The sequence below is a fragment of the Antechinus flavipes genome, chromosome 2 (assembly GCF_016432865.1).
Source record: "Antechinus flavipes isolate AdamAnt ecotype Samford, QLD, Australia chromosome 2, AdamAnt_v2, whole genome shotgun sequence".
Classification (NCBI taxonomy): domain Eukaryota; kingdom Metazoa; phylum Chordata; class Mammalia; order Dasyuromorphia; family Dasyuridae; genus Antechinus; species Antechinus flavipes.
In genome coordinates this window covers 41,775,113-41,792,924 of record NC_067399.1, presented here as the reverse complement: position 1 = coordinate 41,792,924, position 17,812 = coordinate 41,775,113, and the positions used below count along the sequence as shown (strand labels likewise).

Below are 17,812 nucleotides of genomic sequence, written 5' to 3'. Positions count from 1 at the left end.
CATCATGGCTATTGTACTTAACTGTATAGAAGTCCCATCCCTCCAGTTAAATGATGAATTTTTTGAAGATGGGTCCTTACTTCTATGGTCCCCAGACTCACCAAGGTCTAGGCTAGTAGCAATTGGTGCTAGGTAAGTGCTCATTGAATGGATCGATGAATGGAAGGCTCTTTTATGAGCACATTTACGTGATTCATTGTGCTGGAGTTTGCCATGACCAAAGAGTCCATCACCCAGTGGCCAAGGTGCCGATAGTGAGCATTTGTGCTTAATTAGGCCAGTCTTGAGCCTCAGAAGCCATCTGTCACCAGCATGATACCTTCCATATTGGTGCATTCTCGCCACTGTTTGTACTTTCCTGGTATAACCTTTGAAAACTCAGGGTTGCTTTTGTGATAACGCATCTGATTCCTTAATTAATTAATCTGATGCCTACAATTAATCTTGGTGATGGCCCAGGAGAACTGGCCAATATTCTCTCTCCTTGTTCCCCAGCTCTGCAGAAATAAAAGTTTTATTTTATGCTAACACCCAAGGAGATGCCATTTGGTACCCAAGCGTGGCAGCTGCCTGCACGAGGCAGGGCCAAGCAGCACCGAAGCAAGCTGAGCATATTTTAATTATTCTCGGTCATTAAACAGAGTCTGCAGGGGGTGGAATAGGATTATTTCTCCCTTCTTTCCACTGGAAAAAGTGCTGGCTGTGGAGTCAATAGGCAGCAGTTTATCTTGACTTTGTGGCTTGCTACCTGATGTGCCCTCGGGCAAGGGATGTCTTAGCTTCCCTGGCCTGGGCTTGCCCATCTGCCCAGGGATCCGTGATCCCTGGGGCACTAACCCTTGACCCGAGGTCTGAATCATGGGATTCCCCTTTACCAGCTGGGTGGCTCAGGACATCCCACTGTCCTTTCTTGACCCTGGGTTTCCTCCTCTGTAAATTGAAGGGATGGGCCTGTATCACCTCTAGGCTCTTTCACAGCTTTGGCACAGTGTGAATGCTGCTGCCAGGAGAGATCTAGCATCTCTCCCACCATTTCTTGGCCCTAAGAGGGGTTGGTCCTTAAAATGACCAGGCAAAGTGTACATTCTATCTGAAAGCTTCCATTTCCTCGGCTGTACCCTGCAAATAGAGAAAACTTCCAGTTCTCCAATTCTTCCAGTTCTTAGAAGTCTCGGTTGATAGATTAAATACAGGGAATCATGACCCTATTCGCATTTCTCCTCATGTAACCCATGAAAGCTGTTCACATTGGCTGGGATCCTTTCAGAAATAAGGTTCCCAGGGAGCAGGCAGGCCGTTATTCATAATGCTTGGCTAACAGAGGAATGTCCCTAAGACCGAAATGACAAAACTCCAGAAACGGGGTTAATGGCAAGGTTGGGGAGACAGGGACTTCCAAAAATAAATGCAGTTTCTGATGTCCCCCGGACTCGCAAGTCCAGCAAGTTTTCTACTCAACAGCCATGACAGAGACGCACCTACAGAACCATCTCATCTTGAGATTCCATTGGCCCCCCTTGCCTGGCTCCTTGGCCCCCCCTTGCCTGGCCCCCGTGGGAGTCCTTTTCAGAATTTGGGGTGACTCTCCACGGGCCCCCGGCAACGTACCCGTCGGACCTCGAGAAGTCGAGCTCTGTGGGTTGGCAAAGCTGACGGCCTTGGCTGGCTCGTCGGAGGACAGCAGCCAGGTGAATCCCAGCTGCACTGTTCCAGTATTAGTCAAATCGAACCTGCAGAGACATAGCCCTTGTTGGAGAAGAGGCCTTTATTCTCAGCCCCTCAATCCTGCCTCCCCAGCACGAAGGTCGGGGGGAGAGAACAGCAAACCCATCTAAAATTCTGCAAGAATCCTTTCCTAATCTCCCCTGATGCTACCTCTGTCCCCCTGGGATGGTCTCCCATTTATTCTGTATATGTCTTATTCATCCATGGTTATTTGTATGTCATTTCCATCGGGTTGAATTCCTTGAAAGAAGGGAATGTCCTTTGCCTTTATTCCTCCACTGATTCCTATATATTCTCTCTACATTATATAGTCCTATATATTTTCTCTATATAGTATGTATTCCTCCACAGAGCCTGGAATACAAATATATTTCCATATTATTCATATTGTGAAAGAAAACAGACTCTCTTAAAAAACTTAAGAAAAATAATGTTTAAAAAAGTATACTTCAAATTGTATTCCCAGGGGAAAACCCTCATTTCTCTCAGAGCAAAATTTTGCATGACATTTGATAAGCAAATGCTCTTCCTCTTGCTGAAGGACCAGAGGAATAATTCTAATGTTTATGAATATTTCTATTATGTTTGGATTCCAGGCTGAGAAACCCAAGGCCCTCACATGAAAGGAAGGCTTACACAGCATGCTCTGCTGTATTTGTGGCTTTCTGTGACTCACTCGAAAACTCGGGTCTGGAAAACCATTGTGTCCTTAAAGTTCACTTCTTTCACTTGGGAGCTGAAGGAAGCATAGTCTATCACAGCACTGATGTAAAGGTCCAGGTCTTGGTAGTTTTCTTCCAGAACTGTGTGTGCAGGCTCGGGGTCAGTCTCCGTCACCTGGAAGTTAAGGCAGCAAGGTCTGAAGCTCATCAGAGAGACAGGTGTGGAAACTCTTGTTGGGATCAAGTAACATCCACTTAACGGCAAGCCGTAGGCCTTGCCCCATTCACCCCATTCAGACCAACTAGGCTGATGGACCTTAAGTCAAGACCCCAAATCTGGAGGAAATGATTAAGGGATATTTAATACATATCATGGGCATAAGAATTATAAAGCCCAAAAGGGTATGTCAAAACCCAAAGCTTTGGAGAGACATGGTTCCATGTTCACGGTGTCCAAGAATCAAACAAAGTCTATGATTCTGAAAATATATGATGAAGAAAAAACATTAGGATTCCCTGGACTATTTCCTTCATTTTCATGACTTAGAACTGGGTGAAAGATCAGAGGGATAAAGGAATTAAATTAGTGCCCGATGATTGAAAAAACCCTGGGCTGGGAATCAGAACTCCAAAACCCTTCTCACAGTCAGGAGACTTTCTAGGACACCATACAGCCTTTCTGAAGCTTTACAGAGAAGCCAATATGGAACTACTCTCAGAGGTGGCTTCTATTTGAAAGTTCTGTTAAGTAGTTTTCAAACTACGTCAGCCTGGTACACAGTAAGCACTCAATAAATGTTATTTCCACAGGTCCTCCAACTGGATCCACTCACTTTTTTTTTGGAAGGCATATTGGAAGATTTTCCAGAATCTATCCATTTGACAGTGCGCATGTGGTTGTCCCAGTCTGGAACCTGGTCCACAGGCTGCTGGAAAATGATTCTGGAGAGCTTGCACTTCACCAAGGATTTCCTGAGATTGACCGCTGCGCGAGATCTCAAAGTCACCGTGATGTCCTTGGAACATCCAGCGTGAAGATGGCCAGCCTAAGGGAGGACCCGAGATTATGTTCTCAGGAAATCAATCCTGAATCTTGACTGGGACTTCCTCAGGGAGGAATTCAGGATTGAAGCTAAAGCTTCAATATAAAGTGGATCATTTGCCATTGAACATGCAGGTGCAAAGATACCTGTCTGTTGGTCAGAAATACATTTATCAACATTCTATACATCTAGGGATAGAATAAAGGACAAGTTTTATTATAAAATGATATTTAAAGATAGTTAGATCGCAGATTAATCATGTTTTCTAGACACAAAGAGATCTATGCCTTTTTTTCTAGTGACAAAGGAAGTCTATAGTGTACATTTTTCCTCCTTTTTACTGAGGTCAGTTATATCTTCTTCTTCCTTTTCATAACATCATGCCCTATCCTTTCCCGCAGGCTATTCTTCTGTACAAGGACAATCCTTCTATGTGCTCTTACTCCCATTCCCTCCTGTTTTCTCCAACAGAAATCCTGCCTTTCCCAATCATCTCTCTTGTTGCAATTTTCTTTTTTTTATAGCTTATACACATATAATTCCTTATTATTCATATTGTAAAAGAAAAAAATACCCCCTAAAAATTTAAGAAAAATAATGTTTAAAAAAGTATTCTTCAATCTGTATTCAGTTCTTTCTCTGGGAATGGATAGCATTTTTCATCATAAGTCAGAGCTGTCTTGGGTCACTGCATTGCTGACAATAACTAAGTCTTTTACTGCTGATCATCTTACAATATTGCTCTTCTTTGTGTACAGTGCATTTCACTTTACATCAGTTCATGGAAGTCTTACCAGGTTTTTCTGAGAGCATCCTGCTCGTTATTTCTTAAAGCGCAATGGTATTCTATTACAATCACCTTTTCAGCCATTTCCCTATTGATGGGCATTCCTCTATTTCCAATTCTTTGCCACCAGAAAAGAGATGCTATAAATATTTTTTGTATATATAGATTTTTTTTCCCTTTTTGTTTTTGAGACACAGACATAGTAGCGTTGTTAAGATAAAGGGTATGCATGATTTTATAGCCTTTGGGGCATAGTTCTAAATTGCTTTTTTCCCCTTTTCCTGTTAGCCAATGTAATTTGTACAAGATAGCATCTCAGAATTGTTTAATTTGTATTTCTCCAATCAATAGTGATTTAGAGCATTTTGTTTCATAACTTTGATTACTTCATCTGAAAACTATTCATGTCTTTTAATCATTTATCAATTGAGGAATGGCTCTAATTTTATAAATTTGACTCAGTTCTTATTGAGAAATGTTTATCAGAGTAACTTGATTCATTTTTTCCAGTTACCATTGCTAACTGTATTTCCCTCTAATTCCTACCTGTTAATTTTATTTTCTCTTCTTTTACCCTATCCTCAAAAGTGCTTCTGAGTACCACTTCTCCATTTGTCCTCTCTTCATTGAAGGTGATTCTCTCTTCTCTTATGCCCTTCTCCTCCTACTTTCTATTTCTATACACAATTGAGTATGTCTGTTATTCCCTCTTTGAACCAGTTCTAATGAGAGTAGGGTTCACTCACATTCCCTGATCTCCCCAATCTTCCCCTCCACTATAAAAGCTTTTACTTGACTTTTCATATAAGATGATTTATTCTATTTTACCCCTCCCTTTCCTTTTCTCTCAGCGCATTCATTCTTCTCACTCCTTAGTTTTATTTTATTTTTTTAGATATCATCCCTTCATATCCAACTCGCCTGGGCCCTATGTATATATATTCCTTCTATCTTAATAATGAGAAAGTTTTGATGAGTTACAAGTATCATCTTCCCATGTAGGAATGTAAACAGTTTAACTGAAGTCCTTATGACTGAGGTCATTTTTTGATTCTTTCCTTGAATCTTGTATTGAAAGTCAAATTTTCTATTCAGTTATATAGTCTTTTCACTGGATAGTCCTCTATTTCATTCAATGTTCATACTCCCACCTCCTTCATCCTCAGTTTTGCTGGATTGGTGATTCTTGGTTGTAATCCTGACTCCTTTACTCTCTGTAATATGCTATCTCAAGCATTCTGATCTCTTAATGCTGGAGTGTTAAATCTTTTTTCCCTCTTTTTAATTGATTTAGTTTTTTCTGGTTATACATGTATATTAACTTTTTAAGTACACATTTCTTCACAAATAATGTTGGGATAGAAAAACCAGAAAAGGAAAAAACCACGAAAAAAAGTGAACATAGCATGTGTTGATATACATTTAATCGTCATAGTTGTCTTTCTGGATGCGGATGGCATTTTCTATCCAGTTTATTGGGATTGCCTTGGATCAGTGCTGACAAGAATGAAGTCTTCCATAGTTGATTATAGCTCTTGCAATTTTCAATCTCTCTCTAGACTGTACTGATTCTTTTCCTAAACCCACTTATCTTCCATCCTCAAAAAAACTCACTAGATCCTATTATCCCTTAAAACTGTTGTTTTACTTCTTTTTTTCTCTTCCAGCCAAAATCCTAGAAAAGAGTCTTCTTCACCCATTACTTCCATTTTCTCTCTTCTCACCTGTTTCTCAACCCTGGGCAGTCTGCTTTCTAACCTTATCGCCTGTGAAACCTGGAGGTCTCTACTAATGCCAAGCCAGGAAATGGAATTGCTTCTGTCTGAGTTGTTTTAGGAAATTCTGACCATCACCTGGAAGCATAAGGTCCAGATACTGAGGGCCTTTCTCAAACCAAACTGCCAAGCGTTACGACTGTGCTGCAGAGAGCACCTTTCTATGACTGGCCGTGTTCTTCAGATGCCAAATGTATGATGGCCTAAAAGATTATATTACAGAGAAGTCATCCAAGGCAAATGCTCACATGGGAGTCAGAAGTGCTATGGGGACACTCTCAAGGTCTCTCTGAAGACGTCTGGGAGTGACTGCCCGGCACAGGACCGCCCAGCGTGGGGTGCCCAGGTGAAGAACTGCAGCAGCTCAAAAGAAATGTGAGATGCTCAAATGGAGAGTATCCACCCCAAATGTTGACGATCTGTGTCTGTCTGATCCGATCTCATCACCTGAAACTTGGCTCTAACAAATAACATGTCATTTGGACCAATGACCAAATTGGACCAAATCTTGATCCAAATCTAATTCCTCTCTCCTCTTCTCCTGGTTCACGACTGCAGGATCTCCCTTCCTCACTCCAGAGCCTCCATTCTGTTGCCCAATCCTCTCACTTTCCCTTTTCTTCATTCCCAGAGTCTTCCCTTCTCTTCAGATGCTCCTGTATCCAGACCCTGGCCTTGCCTCTTACCCTAGGTCTCTCCGCCTTACCTATCCCCGCTTTTCATAATGGCTAAAGGGCTTTTTCTCAAGTCTGTGTCAATAAAACAACTCCAAGGTCAAGTACAGATGGTTCCTTTCTTTGATTTTAAAAGCTTCACAGCTTAATTCCTTCCCACCACTCTGTGGTCCAGACATACATGGACTGGTTCTTTCCATATAATTTCATCTCCCAATACCAAGGCTCTCCAATGGCTATTCCCAGAGCCTGGAATGTATTTTCACCTTTCCTCTAACTCTCAGAATCCTTTGTTTCTTTCTTCAAAACTCACTATAAGCTCCCCGCCTCCCAAATTGTCTTGTATTTATTTTCTAAATTGTTTATTCATATTTATTGGGTATTCATTATGTTCCTGAATACAAAATTCAGGGCTTTATTTTTGCCTTTATATCCTCAGCATCTAGTTCCCTCTCAGGTACACTTAAAATCTGTCTGCTGGAAAAATCTGGGAAGATCTTATATCAATTGATGCAAAGCAAAATGAACAGACCCAGGAGATTATTATACACACTAACAGCAATATTCCATATTGATGTTTAACTGTGAAAGACTTAGCTATTCTGATAATTATAATGATCCAAGATAATTCTGAAGGACTCATGATGAAAAAGGCTATTCACCTCCAGAGAGAGATCTGATGACATTTGAATTCAAATTGAAATATAATTTTTTTCACTTTTTCTGGCTATTTTTTGCCAATATAGACAATATAAGTTTTGCATGACTTCACAATTATGATTGATATATTGCTTGTCTTCTCTTTGGCTGAGGGAGGTACCTCTCCAAATAGAAATAGCACATGATGGGATTGGTCTTGTGGGGTCAAAACTGCTGGAATATTTGCTATTGTTCAAGCTCTACATGGGAGTGAAATGAAAATTTCCCCTAGAATGTGTGTGTCCTCTTAATCTTGACTTAAATATCATTCCCTTAGCCGGGAGCAGACAGGTTACCTTTCTGCCTTATTACTAGGTTTTGCTGGGATAGTATGCCCAGATAAAGACCCATGTACAGAACAGAGATATCTCTGGAACTGTAACATTTTTGCCCCTGAGCTCAGACTAAGTTCTCGTGGCTGTATGAACCTCCAGGGTGTGGATCCCATGTATCAAGGTAAGTTATCTTTCTTGAACTCACAAGGTCCAGCCATCTCTTCTTTATTCCTGAGACTCCAAAGCTGGGGGGGAGGGAAGGAGCAATTTTTGAGTGATAAAAAGTGATTGAAGCACCCAAGTCAGCGGGATGCTGAAATTGTGTTGGCCAATTTTTTAATGTATGGGTTACATTAAGGATGGAAGACCTGATCATAAATCATTGAATGGAAATGGAAATTTAAATTTTCACTCTAGCCCCACAATCTTCTCATATGCTTTGTTGACTTTGACTAAAAGAGAAGCCTTTAGGAGACAACTGGTTCTCGAAGGCCCTTCTGAGCTGCCTGGAATGGTCGGGGCTTGCCTCTTGGTCCAGGTGCTAATGCCCAGGAATATGTTTGCCTTTTATCAGAGTGGGGTAGAACCCAGCCAGCCCGTGCAGCGAGTGCCTGACAGCCCAGGCTTGAGCCCATGGCAGCTGTGGTGACTGTGTGAGGGACCCTTACCTGTGGAGAGAAGCGGAGGGGAGCCGGCACAGGCCACTCAAACCGCACGGCGTTAACCTGGCTGCGGTTGGTCATTGTGAAGGTCACTTCATAGACGCTGCCCACTTGGCAGTCCCCGAACTGGAGGTGATCCACCCGGGCAGCTGGGGAGCAAAGGAGGAACAGCTCTTCAGGCTGCCATGGCCGTCCTGGAGCGAGTCTCCTGGAGCAGTCACTGACCACCCAGTGTCATTCCCTCAGTCTGTCACCATCTCTGAGATGTCCAGGCCCTTCCCAGCCCCCAGACCCCCCAAATCAGCAAACCCAGCCGTGGCTAGGTCCCCCAGCCCCACAGACCGCTCTTCATTGACCTGGGGAGTCTATGTTACAGGAGGTTGGGGATGATCCCTCTGACTACTGCTTAACAGCAGATGGACACCTCGCCTCTGGAGGCTTCGGCTGCTCAGGGACTGGCCAGAGGACCAGTCACTGATGAATTATGTTGGTGGTAAACGTGTGTGAGAGCATGACTAGGGAAGACACCGAGCGACACGGCTGGAGAAGACCCTCCCCAGCCAGGCTCAGGGCCCGGCCCCGCTCCCTTACACGCCATCAAATCCTCCAGCATCTTGTCCTCCGTGATCTCGGTGATCTCCGTCTCTGACTTGGAGCTGGCCGCCAGGCCGTGGATGTTGTCCAGGATGATGTCGTCTTCGTAGCCCTCCCCCAGCAGCTGGATCGTGGTCTCCTCGTACTGGTTGTTGATCACAGACAAGTGGATGAGGCCGACCACTCTCCCCACCTTGTTTGGTTTGAAGTGAACGTCAAACTCGGCCGTGTCTCCGGAATAAATGATGAGGAAGGCCGTGTGAGCTTTCTTTGCTGCCCGGCAAAGGGTCGGATCAGAGAAAAGAATGGCAATTTACAGAGAGAATAAAATTTAAGAGATATACAAATAAAATAAAATAATTCCCTAAATTTATAAAGAAATAAGAGAGAGTGGGAAGAGGAGGGGGGTATAGAAGGGTGTGTAGTTTAATAAGAATGGGATAAAGAGGGAACAGCATTTCTTTAGAAATCTATAAAGTCTTCTAAATTCAGAGAGAAACAAGGAGAAAGGCAGAGGGAGAGGATAAGGGAGGGTTCCTGTGGGGAGGAGGTAGTTTAAGTAATAGGAGGGCAAGGTAGCGGTGAAGTGAAGGAGTCAGGAAGGATAAGAAACAAAAGATGCAAACATACAATAAAGACAAACAAAAACAGAATTTATTAGGTTAAAGAAAAGAAGGAGTAGGAATCTTAGACAAAGTTCAAGCTAAAACAGATTTAATCCAAAGAAAAAATAGGAAAACTAACCATGTGTCAGCCATATTAGTCAATGTTGTTTGAGACAACTTAAAAACGAGTCAGTAAAAGATTGGAATATTGAGGCGGTGTATGAAATGATGAGTCGGTGGATTTAGAAAAATATGGAAGGTTTGGGCTTATGAAGGAAGATGCTATCCACCTTCAGAGAAATGGAACAAGCAAGCATGGTGTGGTCTAACACAGATGCATAACAGTGTACATGTGTGTATTATTATATCTATGTACATATGTGTATCTATAATTTAAAAATATGCTTAATTATTGCCTTCTTGGGGGAGAAAGGAAGAGGGGGAAAATAAAGTAAAAACTGCACAGCAGAGAACAAAAGAAAACGTACAAAGAAGCACAGGAATGAGGGACAGCTCTGAACACAACGTGTAGTATTTCTTATGTCAGCTTTCTTGAAATGGAAATGTATAATTCATATTTTGCATCCTCTCTTATATTCTTATATTGCATGTGGCAATTTTTCCCTAAATTTCATTTAAAGTTTAAAATCAATAAATGTAAGAGGGAAAAAATTCAGTGTTATATTGGGAATATTTATATTATCTATGCACAAATATATATATATATATATATATACACACACACATACACATATATATGTACACAGATACCTATAATCACACACACACACATACACACATTGAAATATACTTATGTAAGACCGCTCAATTAGAGTTTGTCTCTTTTTGGAAGAATACAATCCATCTCCTCCTATTTGGGCCTGTTTGAATCCTGTTAGCATCTTTCTACTTGCCCTTTTCATCAGGATTGTTCTCTTCTGTTAGGTAGACATAGTTGGTGGTGGGCCTGCCTTTCAGAGAAAAGACTTTTGTTCTGTCCTTCAAATCAACATGTAGCTGGAAAACAGAAATTGGGAACTGGGATTAGGCTCTGGACAGGGCTCAAAATTCTTCCACTGGGGCTAAGCTTCTACAGAATAGAAGAACTGATTTAGACTTGGTTCAATACCCAAACCAAAGATTCATAACTAAATGAATAGGACATGGTTAAAAGATGTATATGTATGTGTGTATGTATACATATACACACATATATACTATATATATGGTATATAAAATGCTAAACACACACATATGTATGCACACACACTATATATATAATGCTATATATATGCACATATATGTATGTATGCACACACTATATATGCTATAAAATGCTATATATACACACATGTATGTATGCACACATACTATATATAAATGCTATATCTATGCACACACATATGTATGCACACACACTATATATAAAATGCTATATATATGCACATATATGTATATATGCACACACTATATATGCTATAAAATGCTATATACACACACATGTATGTATGCACACATACTATATATAAATGCTATATCTATGCACACACATATGTATGCACACACACTATATATAAAATGCTATATATATGCACATATATGTATATATGCACACACTATATATGCTATAAAATGCTATATACACACACATGTATGTATGCACACATACTATATATAAATGCTATATCTATGCACACACATATGTATGCACACACACGATCTATATGCTATATAAAATGCTATCTATATACCCACATATATGTATGGGTGCACACCGCTGTATGTCCTAACCCTGACAACTGTGAGAGTGTCAGAGTCTCAGACCGCTTCCTGTGGCATCTGCCCTGGTCCAGCTTTCCTTCCCTGACACAGCTGATGGGCACTGCGGAACGGCTCTCGCCACCTGAAGCCAGGGCTTCTCAAGGAGCCCACACGGCTGCCACGGCCCTTCCCTGGAGGCTTGAGCTTCGAGGTCCCAGCTGAGAACCAGCCCTGGGAACCCACAGAGCCTGTGGCTAACAACGACGGCCAGTGCTCCGGGCTTTGGGTTTTGTTAGCCCGGCTGCAGAGGCGGATGCAGCCATCCACAAGCTCTCACCAGGACAAAACCAAAGGGACCTGCTCCCAGTGAGGACTCCCAAGGCCCGAGGCTCCCTTCTCGGTGAGAGGGAGCATAGTGGGCAGCCTTAGGAAGTCGCCAGGGCCGTCCCTCAGAGACCATCTATGGGGAGCCCTCTGAGGTGACTGAAGTCATGACTGAACCAGACGATGGCAAAAAGACAGGCCCTTTTGGTGACTTTCGATGACAAGACTCTCTTTCCAGAATGTGCTATTGTGCTTAAGGAAAGCCTTATCTAAGCAAGGAGCCCAGGAGCTCCAAGGGGACCGGGAACTCTGGAGGCTGCTCCGTGGGAGCCTCTGGCGGGGGGGAAACTTGAGTGGCAGTCATGGTGGCGGGGGAGGCAGAGGTGGCCACGGTGGAGCTGGTAATGACGGAAGCTGGTTGGACGTGGGGGGAACGACGGAGATCTTGGCGACTGCAACAATCTGACTTTGGTCCCATGAAGGGAGGGCACTCTGGAGGCAGGAGCTGGCCAATGTTCTGCCAAACGAAGGTGGCTGGGGTAGGGCCAGGAGCAGCAGTAGGTATGGCACGGAAGGAGACTAACGGCTGTCAGGAAGCAAAGCTTAGCAGAAGAGGGAGACAATGAAGTAATTACAGATGTATGAACTCAGACAACCGCAGTGGTGGCGGGGCTTAACCGCTCCCAGACAACATTCTTCAGGTGAGACTTTCTGTGCGTGGGCCGAAAACCAATCAAAAACATTTATTTTCTCCTTCCAAAATAGCCCGGTTAGTTGAGGGCCTATCTCTCTGCTTGGTTCCAAGAGTTCTTGCAGCTTTGTCCTTTGCTTCTGCCTCCGCTTTCTTCAGCCTCCAGCCAGCATCAAGTTGAATCTGTCTCGCCTCTGAGAGAGGGCTTCTGCCTCAATCTCCCAGAATGCTCTGTGTCTGTCCCAGCGTGCTCCTCTTCAAACTAATTCAGCTGAACTCTCTCCAAGAGCCTCTGTCTGTTTCTTATATATAAGAGAGTGGGATTGTGGGATATCTCCCAGCATGCTCTCTGGCCCTAAGAGCTTCAAGGGAGGTGTGACTTTGAATATCTCATACCAAACCCTGAAATCTCCCAAGCGTGTGAACTCCAATGAGTAAGGGTGTGAACACAAGCATTGTATCAATTAGTTCTACTTAGTAGCTTGTTTCAGGTTCTGGCCCAAAACATCTCCTTGTAAGATCAGATCAAGGATACTGAACCATGCTAAATTAGATAATTATTGTCTCTATCAACTCTAATGACTTAACAGTTTGTAAAGATTCCAACAAAAAATGGATTTGTGTTTGGGATTAATTATATAACAGGCTGTTTTAGCTTCTGTTCTGCGGAAGGTGTAAAGTCTTCCAACAGGTTTTTGGGTTTTTATTTTTTGCATTTGCACTGCAGGTTGCTGATCGTAGTCTGATCATAATGCTGAATAATGGCATCTGAAAACCCAAACCACAATTTAATCTGACAACTGTATTTCAATACAAGTGGTTTCCTTTATAATCTTATGTGTTCTGGGCGTTTCACTGTGAGAAGGGGTCCTAAATTTCACCCAATTGCTCGAGGGATTCCGGATCTAGAAAAAGCCTCCAGAACTCCTGCCCTGGCCCTATCTCTTCAATTTCCACAAAAGTCTCAGGAATGGAAATTAATTTGCCCAAGTCACAGGACCAGCTGTGGTAACATTGGTATGAGAGCTTTGGTCTCCGGCCTTCTAGTGCAGTGCCCTTTTCCCGTTGTCATTTAACAAGAAAGTCAAAGTGTAGAAGAGAGAGAGTTTAATGCTGACATCTCTTGGGGTAACTAATGTCATGAGGCACAATAACTTGATATAGCAGTTGAGTGTCAGCACCTTCCTTAACAAGCTCTATTTTGTATTTCTTTTTTCTAGAAAAAGAAAAAAAAACTTTTCCATCATAAAGGAAGCCATATTCTGTTTTTTTGCTCATTAAGGAACCGATGAGGATATATGTACATGTCAAGATGATCATCAGCCAGCTCCAGGAGCTGAAGCCAAGAATGACGGAAAAGAGAAGCCTTCCACTGAGCTCCCTCCACATTCCCTTCTGAACAACTTTAAAATAAGTCCTTAAACTGAGTTCTGGAGTAACAGAGGCAACAAAAGATCAAGGGAGACATTGCAGGAGGTCACAAAGTGATGTGGAGGAGGAAGATGACTCTGAGCTCTTGGATGAAACACCAGTGGTGGGCCCAGGTGGCAGTGTCAGAAGCAGCAACAGCCTCAGGAGCTTTCAAGCCAAAGATGGTAAGGGGACTTTAAATAAGGAGATAACAAGGATCATGTTAACAAGTGAGATTTATGAATTGGTTCAATGGTAGAAAAATTATCAGGAAAACTGACCATATTAATAATGATAACAAAAATCACAGAATTACAACAATAGATGCAGAAAAAAAAAAACACCCATCCCTATTATAAAACCCTAGCAGTTATAGGAATCAATTGGAGTCTTTTTTTTTTCAAAATTTTAAAAACATTTTTGTTTAAAGTTTTAAGATCCAAATTCTAGTCTCTCTATCTTCCTCCCTCCTACCTGAGATGATAAGAAGATATAGGTTATATATATACAAATATGTAAAACATTTCCATATTAATCATTTTTGTATAAGAAGATTCAAGTAAAAGAAAAAATTAAAAGTAAAAATAGCATGCTTCTGTCTGTATTCAATGTATATCAATTTTTTTTCTCTTGAGGCCAATAGTATACTTCATGATTAGTCCTTTGGAACTGCCTTGGACCAATATTCTCCTAGTTCTGTTCACTGTACTCTCCATTAGTTCATGTTAAGTCTTTCCAGGTTTTTCTGAAATAATCCTGCTTGTCCTATCTTACAGTATGATAATATACTACAACAATCACACAACACAGTTAGTTTGTCCATTCTCTAATTGATAAACATCCCTTTGATTTCCAATCTTAACCACCACAAAAAGAGCTACTATAAATATAGGATCTTTTTTCTTTTTTTAAATGATGTCTTTGGGTTCTGAGACGTAAGAGTGATATTGCTGAATCAAAGGGTTTTATATTCTTTCTTACTATCTATCTAAAACCAAGAGCAAGCGTTATTTATAATAGAGATAAACTTGAATACTTCCCAATAAGATTAGTAGTGAAGCAAGGATATCTATTATCATCACTATTATTCAATATTGTACTAAAATGCTAGCAATAGAAAAGAAAAATAAAGGAATAAAAATAGCCAATGAGGAAACAAAAATATCACTTTTTGCACATTTATAATGATATACTTAGAGAATCCCAGAGAATCAACTAAAAAGTACTTGAAACAATTAGCAACTTTAGCAAAATTGTACTATATAAAATAAATCTACATAAACCATCAACATTTTTATACTACCAACAAAAATAAAAGATAAAAGACATTCCATTTCAAATAATTATAGAAAATATGAAATATTTAGAAGTCTACCTGCCAAGACAAACTAGGGAGGATGTAAACACAATTACAAAATACTTTTCAAATTAAAGACGTATCTAAACAATTGTAGAAATATTAATTACTCAGGGTTAGATTGAGCCAATATAACAAAAATGACTACTTATTTAATTTAATTTGTTTTTTCAGTGCCAAACCAAACTACCAAGAAATTATTTTGTAGAGCTAGAAAAAATAGTAACAAAATTCATCTGGAAGAACAAAAGTTCAAGAATATGAAGGGAAATAATGAAAAAAATAATGTTGAAGAAAGTGTCTTTGTAGTTCCAGAATTCAAACAATGACAAAGAGGCAATCATCAAAACAAGCTGGTATTGGCCAAGAAATCAAGTAGTGGAACAATGAAATAGATTAGGGACACAACACATCATAGTAATCTATCATAGTAATCTAGTACTTGATAAACCCAAAGATCCAGACTTTTGGGGTAAGGACTCACTATCTCTACTGGAAAGCAATCTGGCAAAAACTAGGCATAGACCAACATCACATACCATATATCAAGATAAGGTCAAAATGGGCAAACTATTTAGACATAAAAGGCGATATCATAAACAAATCAGGGAAGTGTGGAAAAAATGTATCTGTTAGATCCATGGATAAGAGAGGAGTTGATGTGCAAATAAGAGACAGAGGAGACTATGGGAAGCAAAATAGATGATTTTGAGTACATGAAATTAGAAAAAAACCTTTTTCACAAAAAACCTAATGCAACAAAAATGAGAAGGAAATGAAACGGGAATTTTTTTGCAAAATGTTTCTCTAATAAAAGCTTCTTTCTTAATCATATAGGGAACTGAGCCAAATTTATAAGAATAAGAACCATTCCTCAACTGACAAATGGGCAAAGGACTGGCAGTTCTCAGAAGAAGAAATTAAGATTATCAAAAAAATCCACTGAAGAAATCAATTCCTTAAAAACACAATAGACTAAATGCAAAAAAAAATCCACTGAAGAAAACAACACCTTGAAAACTAGAATTAATCAAATGGAAAAAGAAATACAAAAGCTAACTGAAGAAAATCACATATTAAAAACTAGAACCAGGAAAATAGAAGCTAATAACTCTTCGAGATTTTAAGAATCAGTCAAGCAAACTAAAAAGAATGAAAAAACAAAGAAAATATAACATACTTCACTGAAAAAAAAAACCCAGCTGATCTGGAAAATAGATCCAGGAGAGACAATTTAAAAATTAGTAATCTACCTGAGCTCAACAACAATAAAAAAAGCCTGGATAGCAATCTTCAAGAGATCATCAAGGAAAACTGCCCTGATATACTAGAACAAGAGGGCAAGATTGTCAATCCATTGATTACCTCCAGAAAGAGATCCCACAAAGAAAACCCAAAGAAACAGTTTTGCAAAACTCCAAAACTACAATCTCAAGGAAAAATATTGCAAGCTGCCAAAAAAAATTCAGGTATCAAGCAGTTACAGTCAGGATTACCGAGGATCTGGAAGCTTCTATAGTAAAGTATCAGAGGACTTGGAATTCCATATTCCAGAAGGTAAACAACCTGGGGTTACAACCAAGAATTAATTACTTAATGAGACTGAACTTCATCTTGCAGAGGAGGAGATGGATCTTCAATGAAGTAAGGGATTTTCAATCATTTTTTTTTTAAAAGACCAGAACTAAACAGAAAATTTAATCTATAAACACAGGACTCAAGCAAATTATAGAAAAGTAAACAAGAAATACAAAAAACCAAACCATATTATTTAAAGGTTAAACTGTTACATCCCTAGTTGGGAAAACAGAATGCGTAACTCGAGTACTGTATCTTTTATTAGGGAAGTCAGAGGAGACATACATGGAAAGAACATATAAATTGATTCTGATGTGATAATATTAAAGAAAAAGATATTAAGGCGTGGAAATGGATTGTACTGGGAGAAAAGGAAAGGGAAGATAAAATGAGATATATAAGATCACATGAAATGGCACAAAAGACCCATTACAATAGAGGGAAAGAAGGAAGGAGGATGAACACTGTCTGAAGCTTAAAAAATCTCATCATTTTTGGCTCAAATGGAATAACATTCACTCACTTGGGTATAGAAATCTATCTTACCCTGTATGGAGGGAGGAGGAGAAAGGGGAAAGAAAAGGGATTATATATGTACAATCATTTTAAACATATTTCCATATTTGTCACATGGTGAAAGAAAAAGCATATCAAAAGGGAAAAAAGAAAGAAAAAGCAAATAAAAATGTGAAGTTAATATGAAAAGTCCAAATAAAATCATTCTCCATAGCTCTCCCTTTAGATGCAGATAGTATCACCCATCCCAAGTCAATTGGAATTGTTTTGGATCACTGCATTGCTGAAAAGAGCCAAGTCTATCATTGTTAATCATTGCATAATCTTGCTGTTATTGTATACGGAGTTTTCCTGGTACTGCTCCCTTCACTCAGCATCAGTTCATGTAAGTCTTCCCAGGTTTTTATGAAATTTGCCTGCTAATCATTTCTTATAGAAATCATTTCTTACAGAACAATAATAGTCCATTACATTCATAAACCATAATTTATTTATTTAATTCCACTAATTAAACGACTTACCCCAGATTTTCTTGCAAAATCTGAGTCGTTTCTTAAAGATAACCCTTGTATGATTTCTACTGGTGATAACCTGACCCTGAACTGACATGGTCAACTTTTCCCTTTCTATATAAACAAATCTATATGACTCAGTCCTTTGTTGAGCTCTCCCTC

The 17,812-nt window shown here is 40.1% G+C and overlaps 2 protein-coding genes across 4 annotated transcripts in view; both read right to left on the bottom strand.

Moving 5' to 3' along the window:
• The window catches only part of LOC127547653 (hydrocephalus-inducing protein homolog), a 64,459-nt gene extending 55,272 nt beyond the window's left edge, over window positions 1-9,187 (bottom strand). The window contains exons 1-5 of the mRNA XM_051974605.1: window positions 8,894-9,187; window positions 8,309-8,451; window positions 3,221-3,433; window positions 2,402-2,562; window positions 1,609-1,730 (exon numbers count right to left, since the gene is read on the bottom strand). Coding sequence (XP_051830565.1) covers window positions 1,609-1,730; window positions 2,402-2,562; window positions 3,221-3,433; window positions 8,309-8,451; window positions 8,894-8,915 — 661 coding nt within the window. The 5' untranslated portion in view covers window positions 8,916-9,187. The remainder of the gene's footprint in view (window positions 1-1,608; window positions 1,731-2,401; window positions 2,563-3,220; window positions 3,434-8,308; window positions 8,452-8,893) is intronic.
• A 1,156-nt stretch (window positions 9,188-10,343) lies between these two features.
• LOC127547651 (hydrocephalus-inducing protein-like) overlaps window positions 10,344-17,812 on the bottom strand; it is a 66,920-nt gene continuing 59,451 nt past the window's right edge. For 2 of the 3 annotated variants that reach the window (XM_051974602.1, XM_051974600.1), the window contains one exon: window positions 10,344-10,518. In XM_051974602.1, the coding sequence (XP_051830562.1) occupies window positions 10,408-10,518 (111 nt within the window). In that variant the 3' untranslated portion in view covers window positions 10,344-10,407. The remainder of the gene's footprint in view (window positions 10,519-17,812) is intronic. The other variant, XM_051974601.1, reaches the window with a different exon arrangement.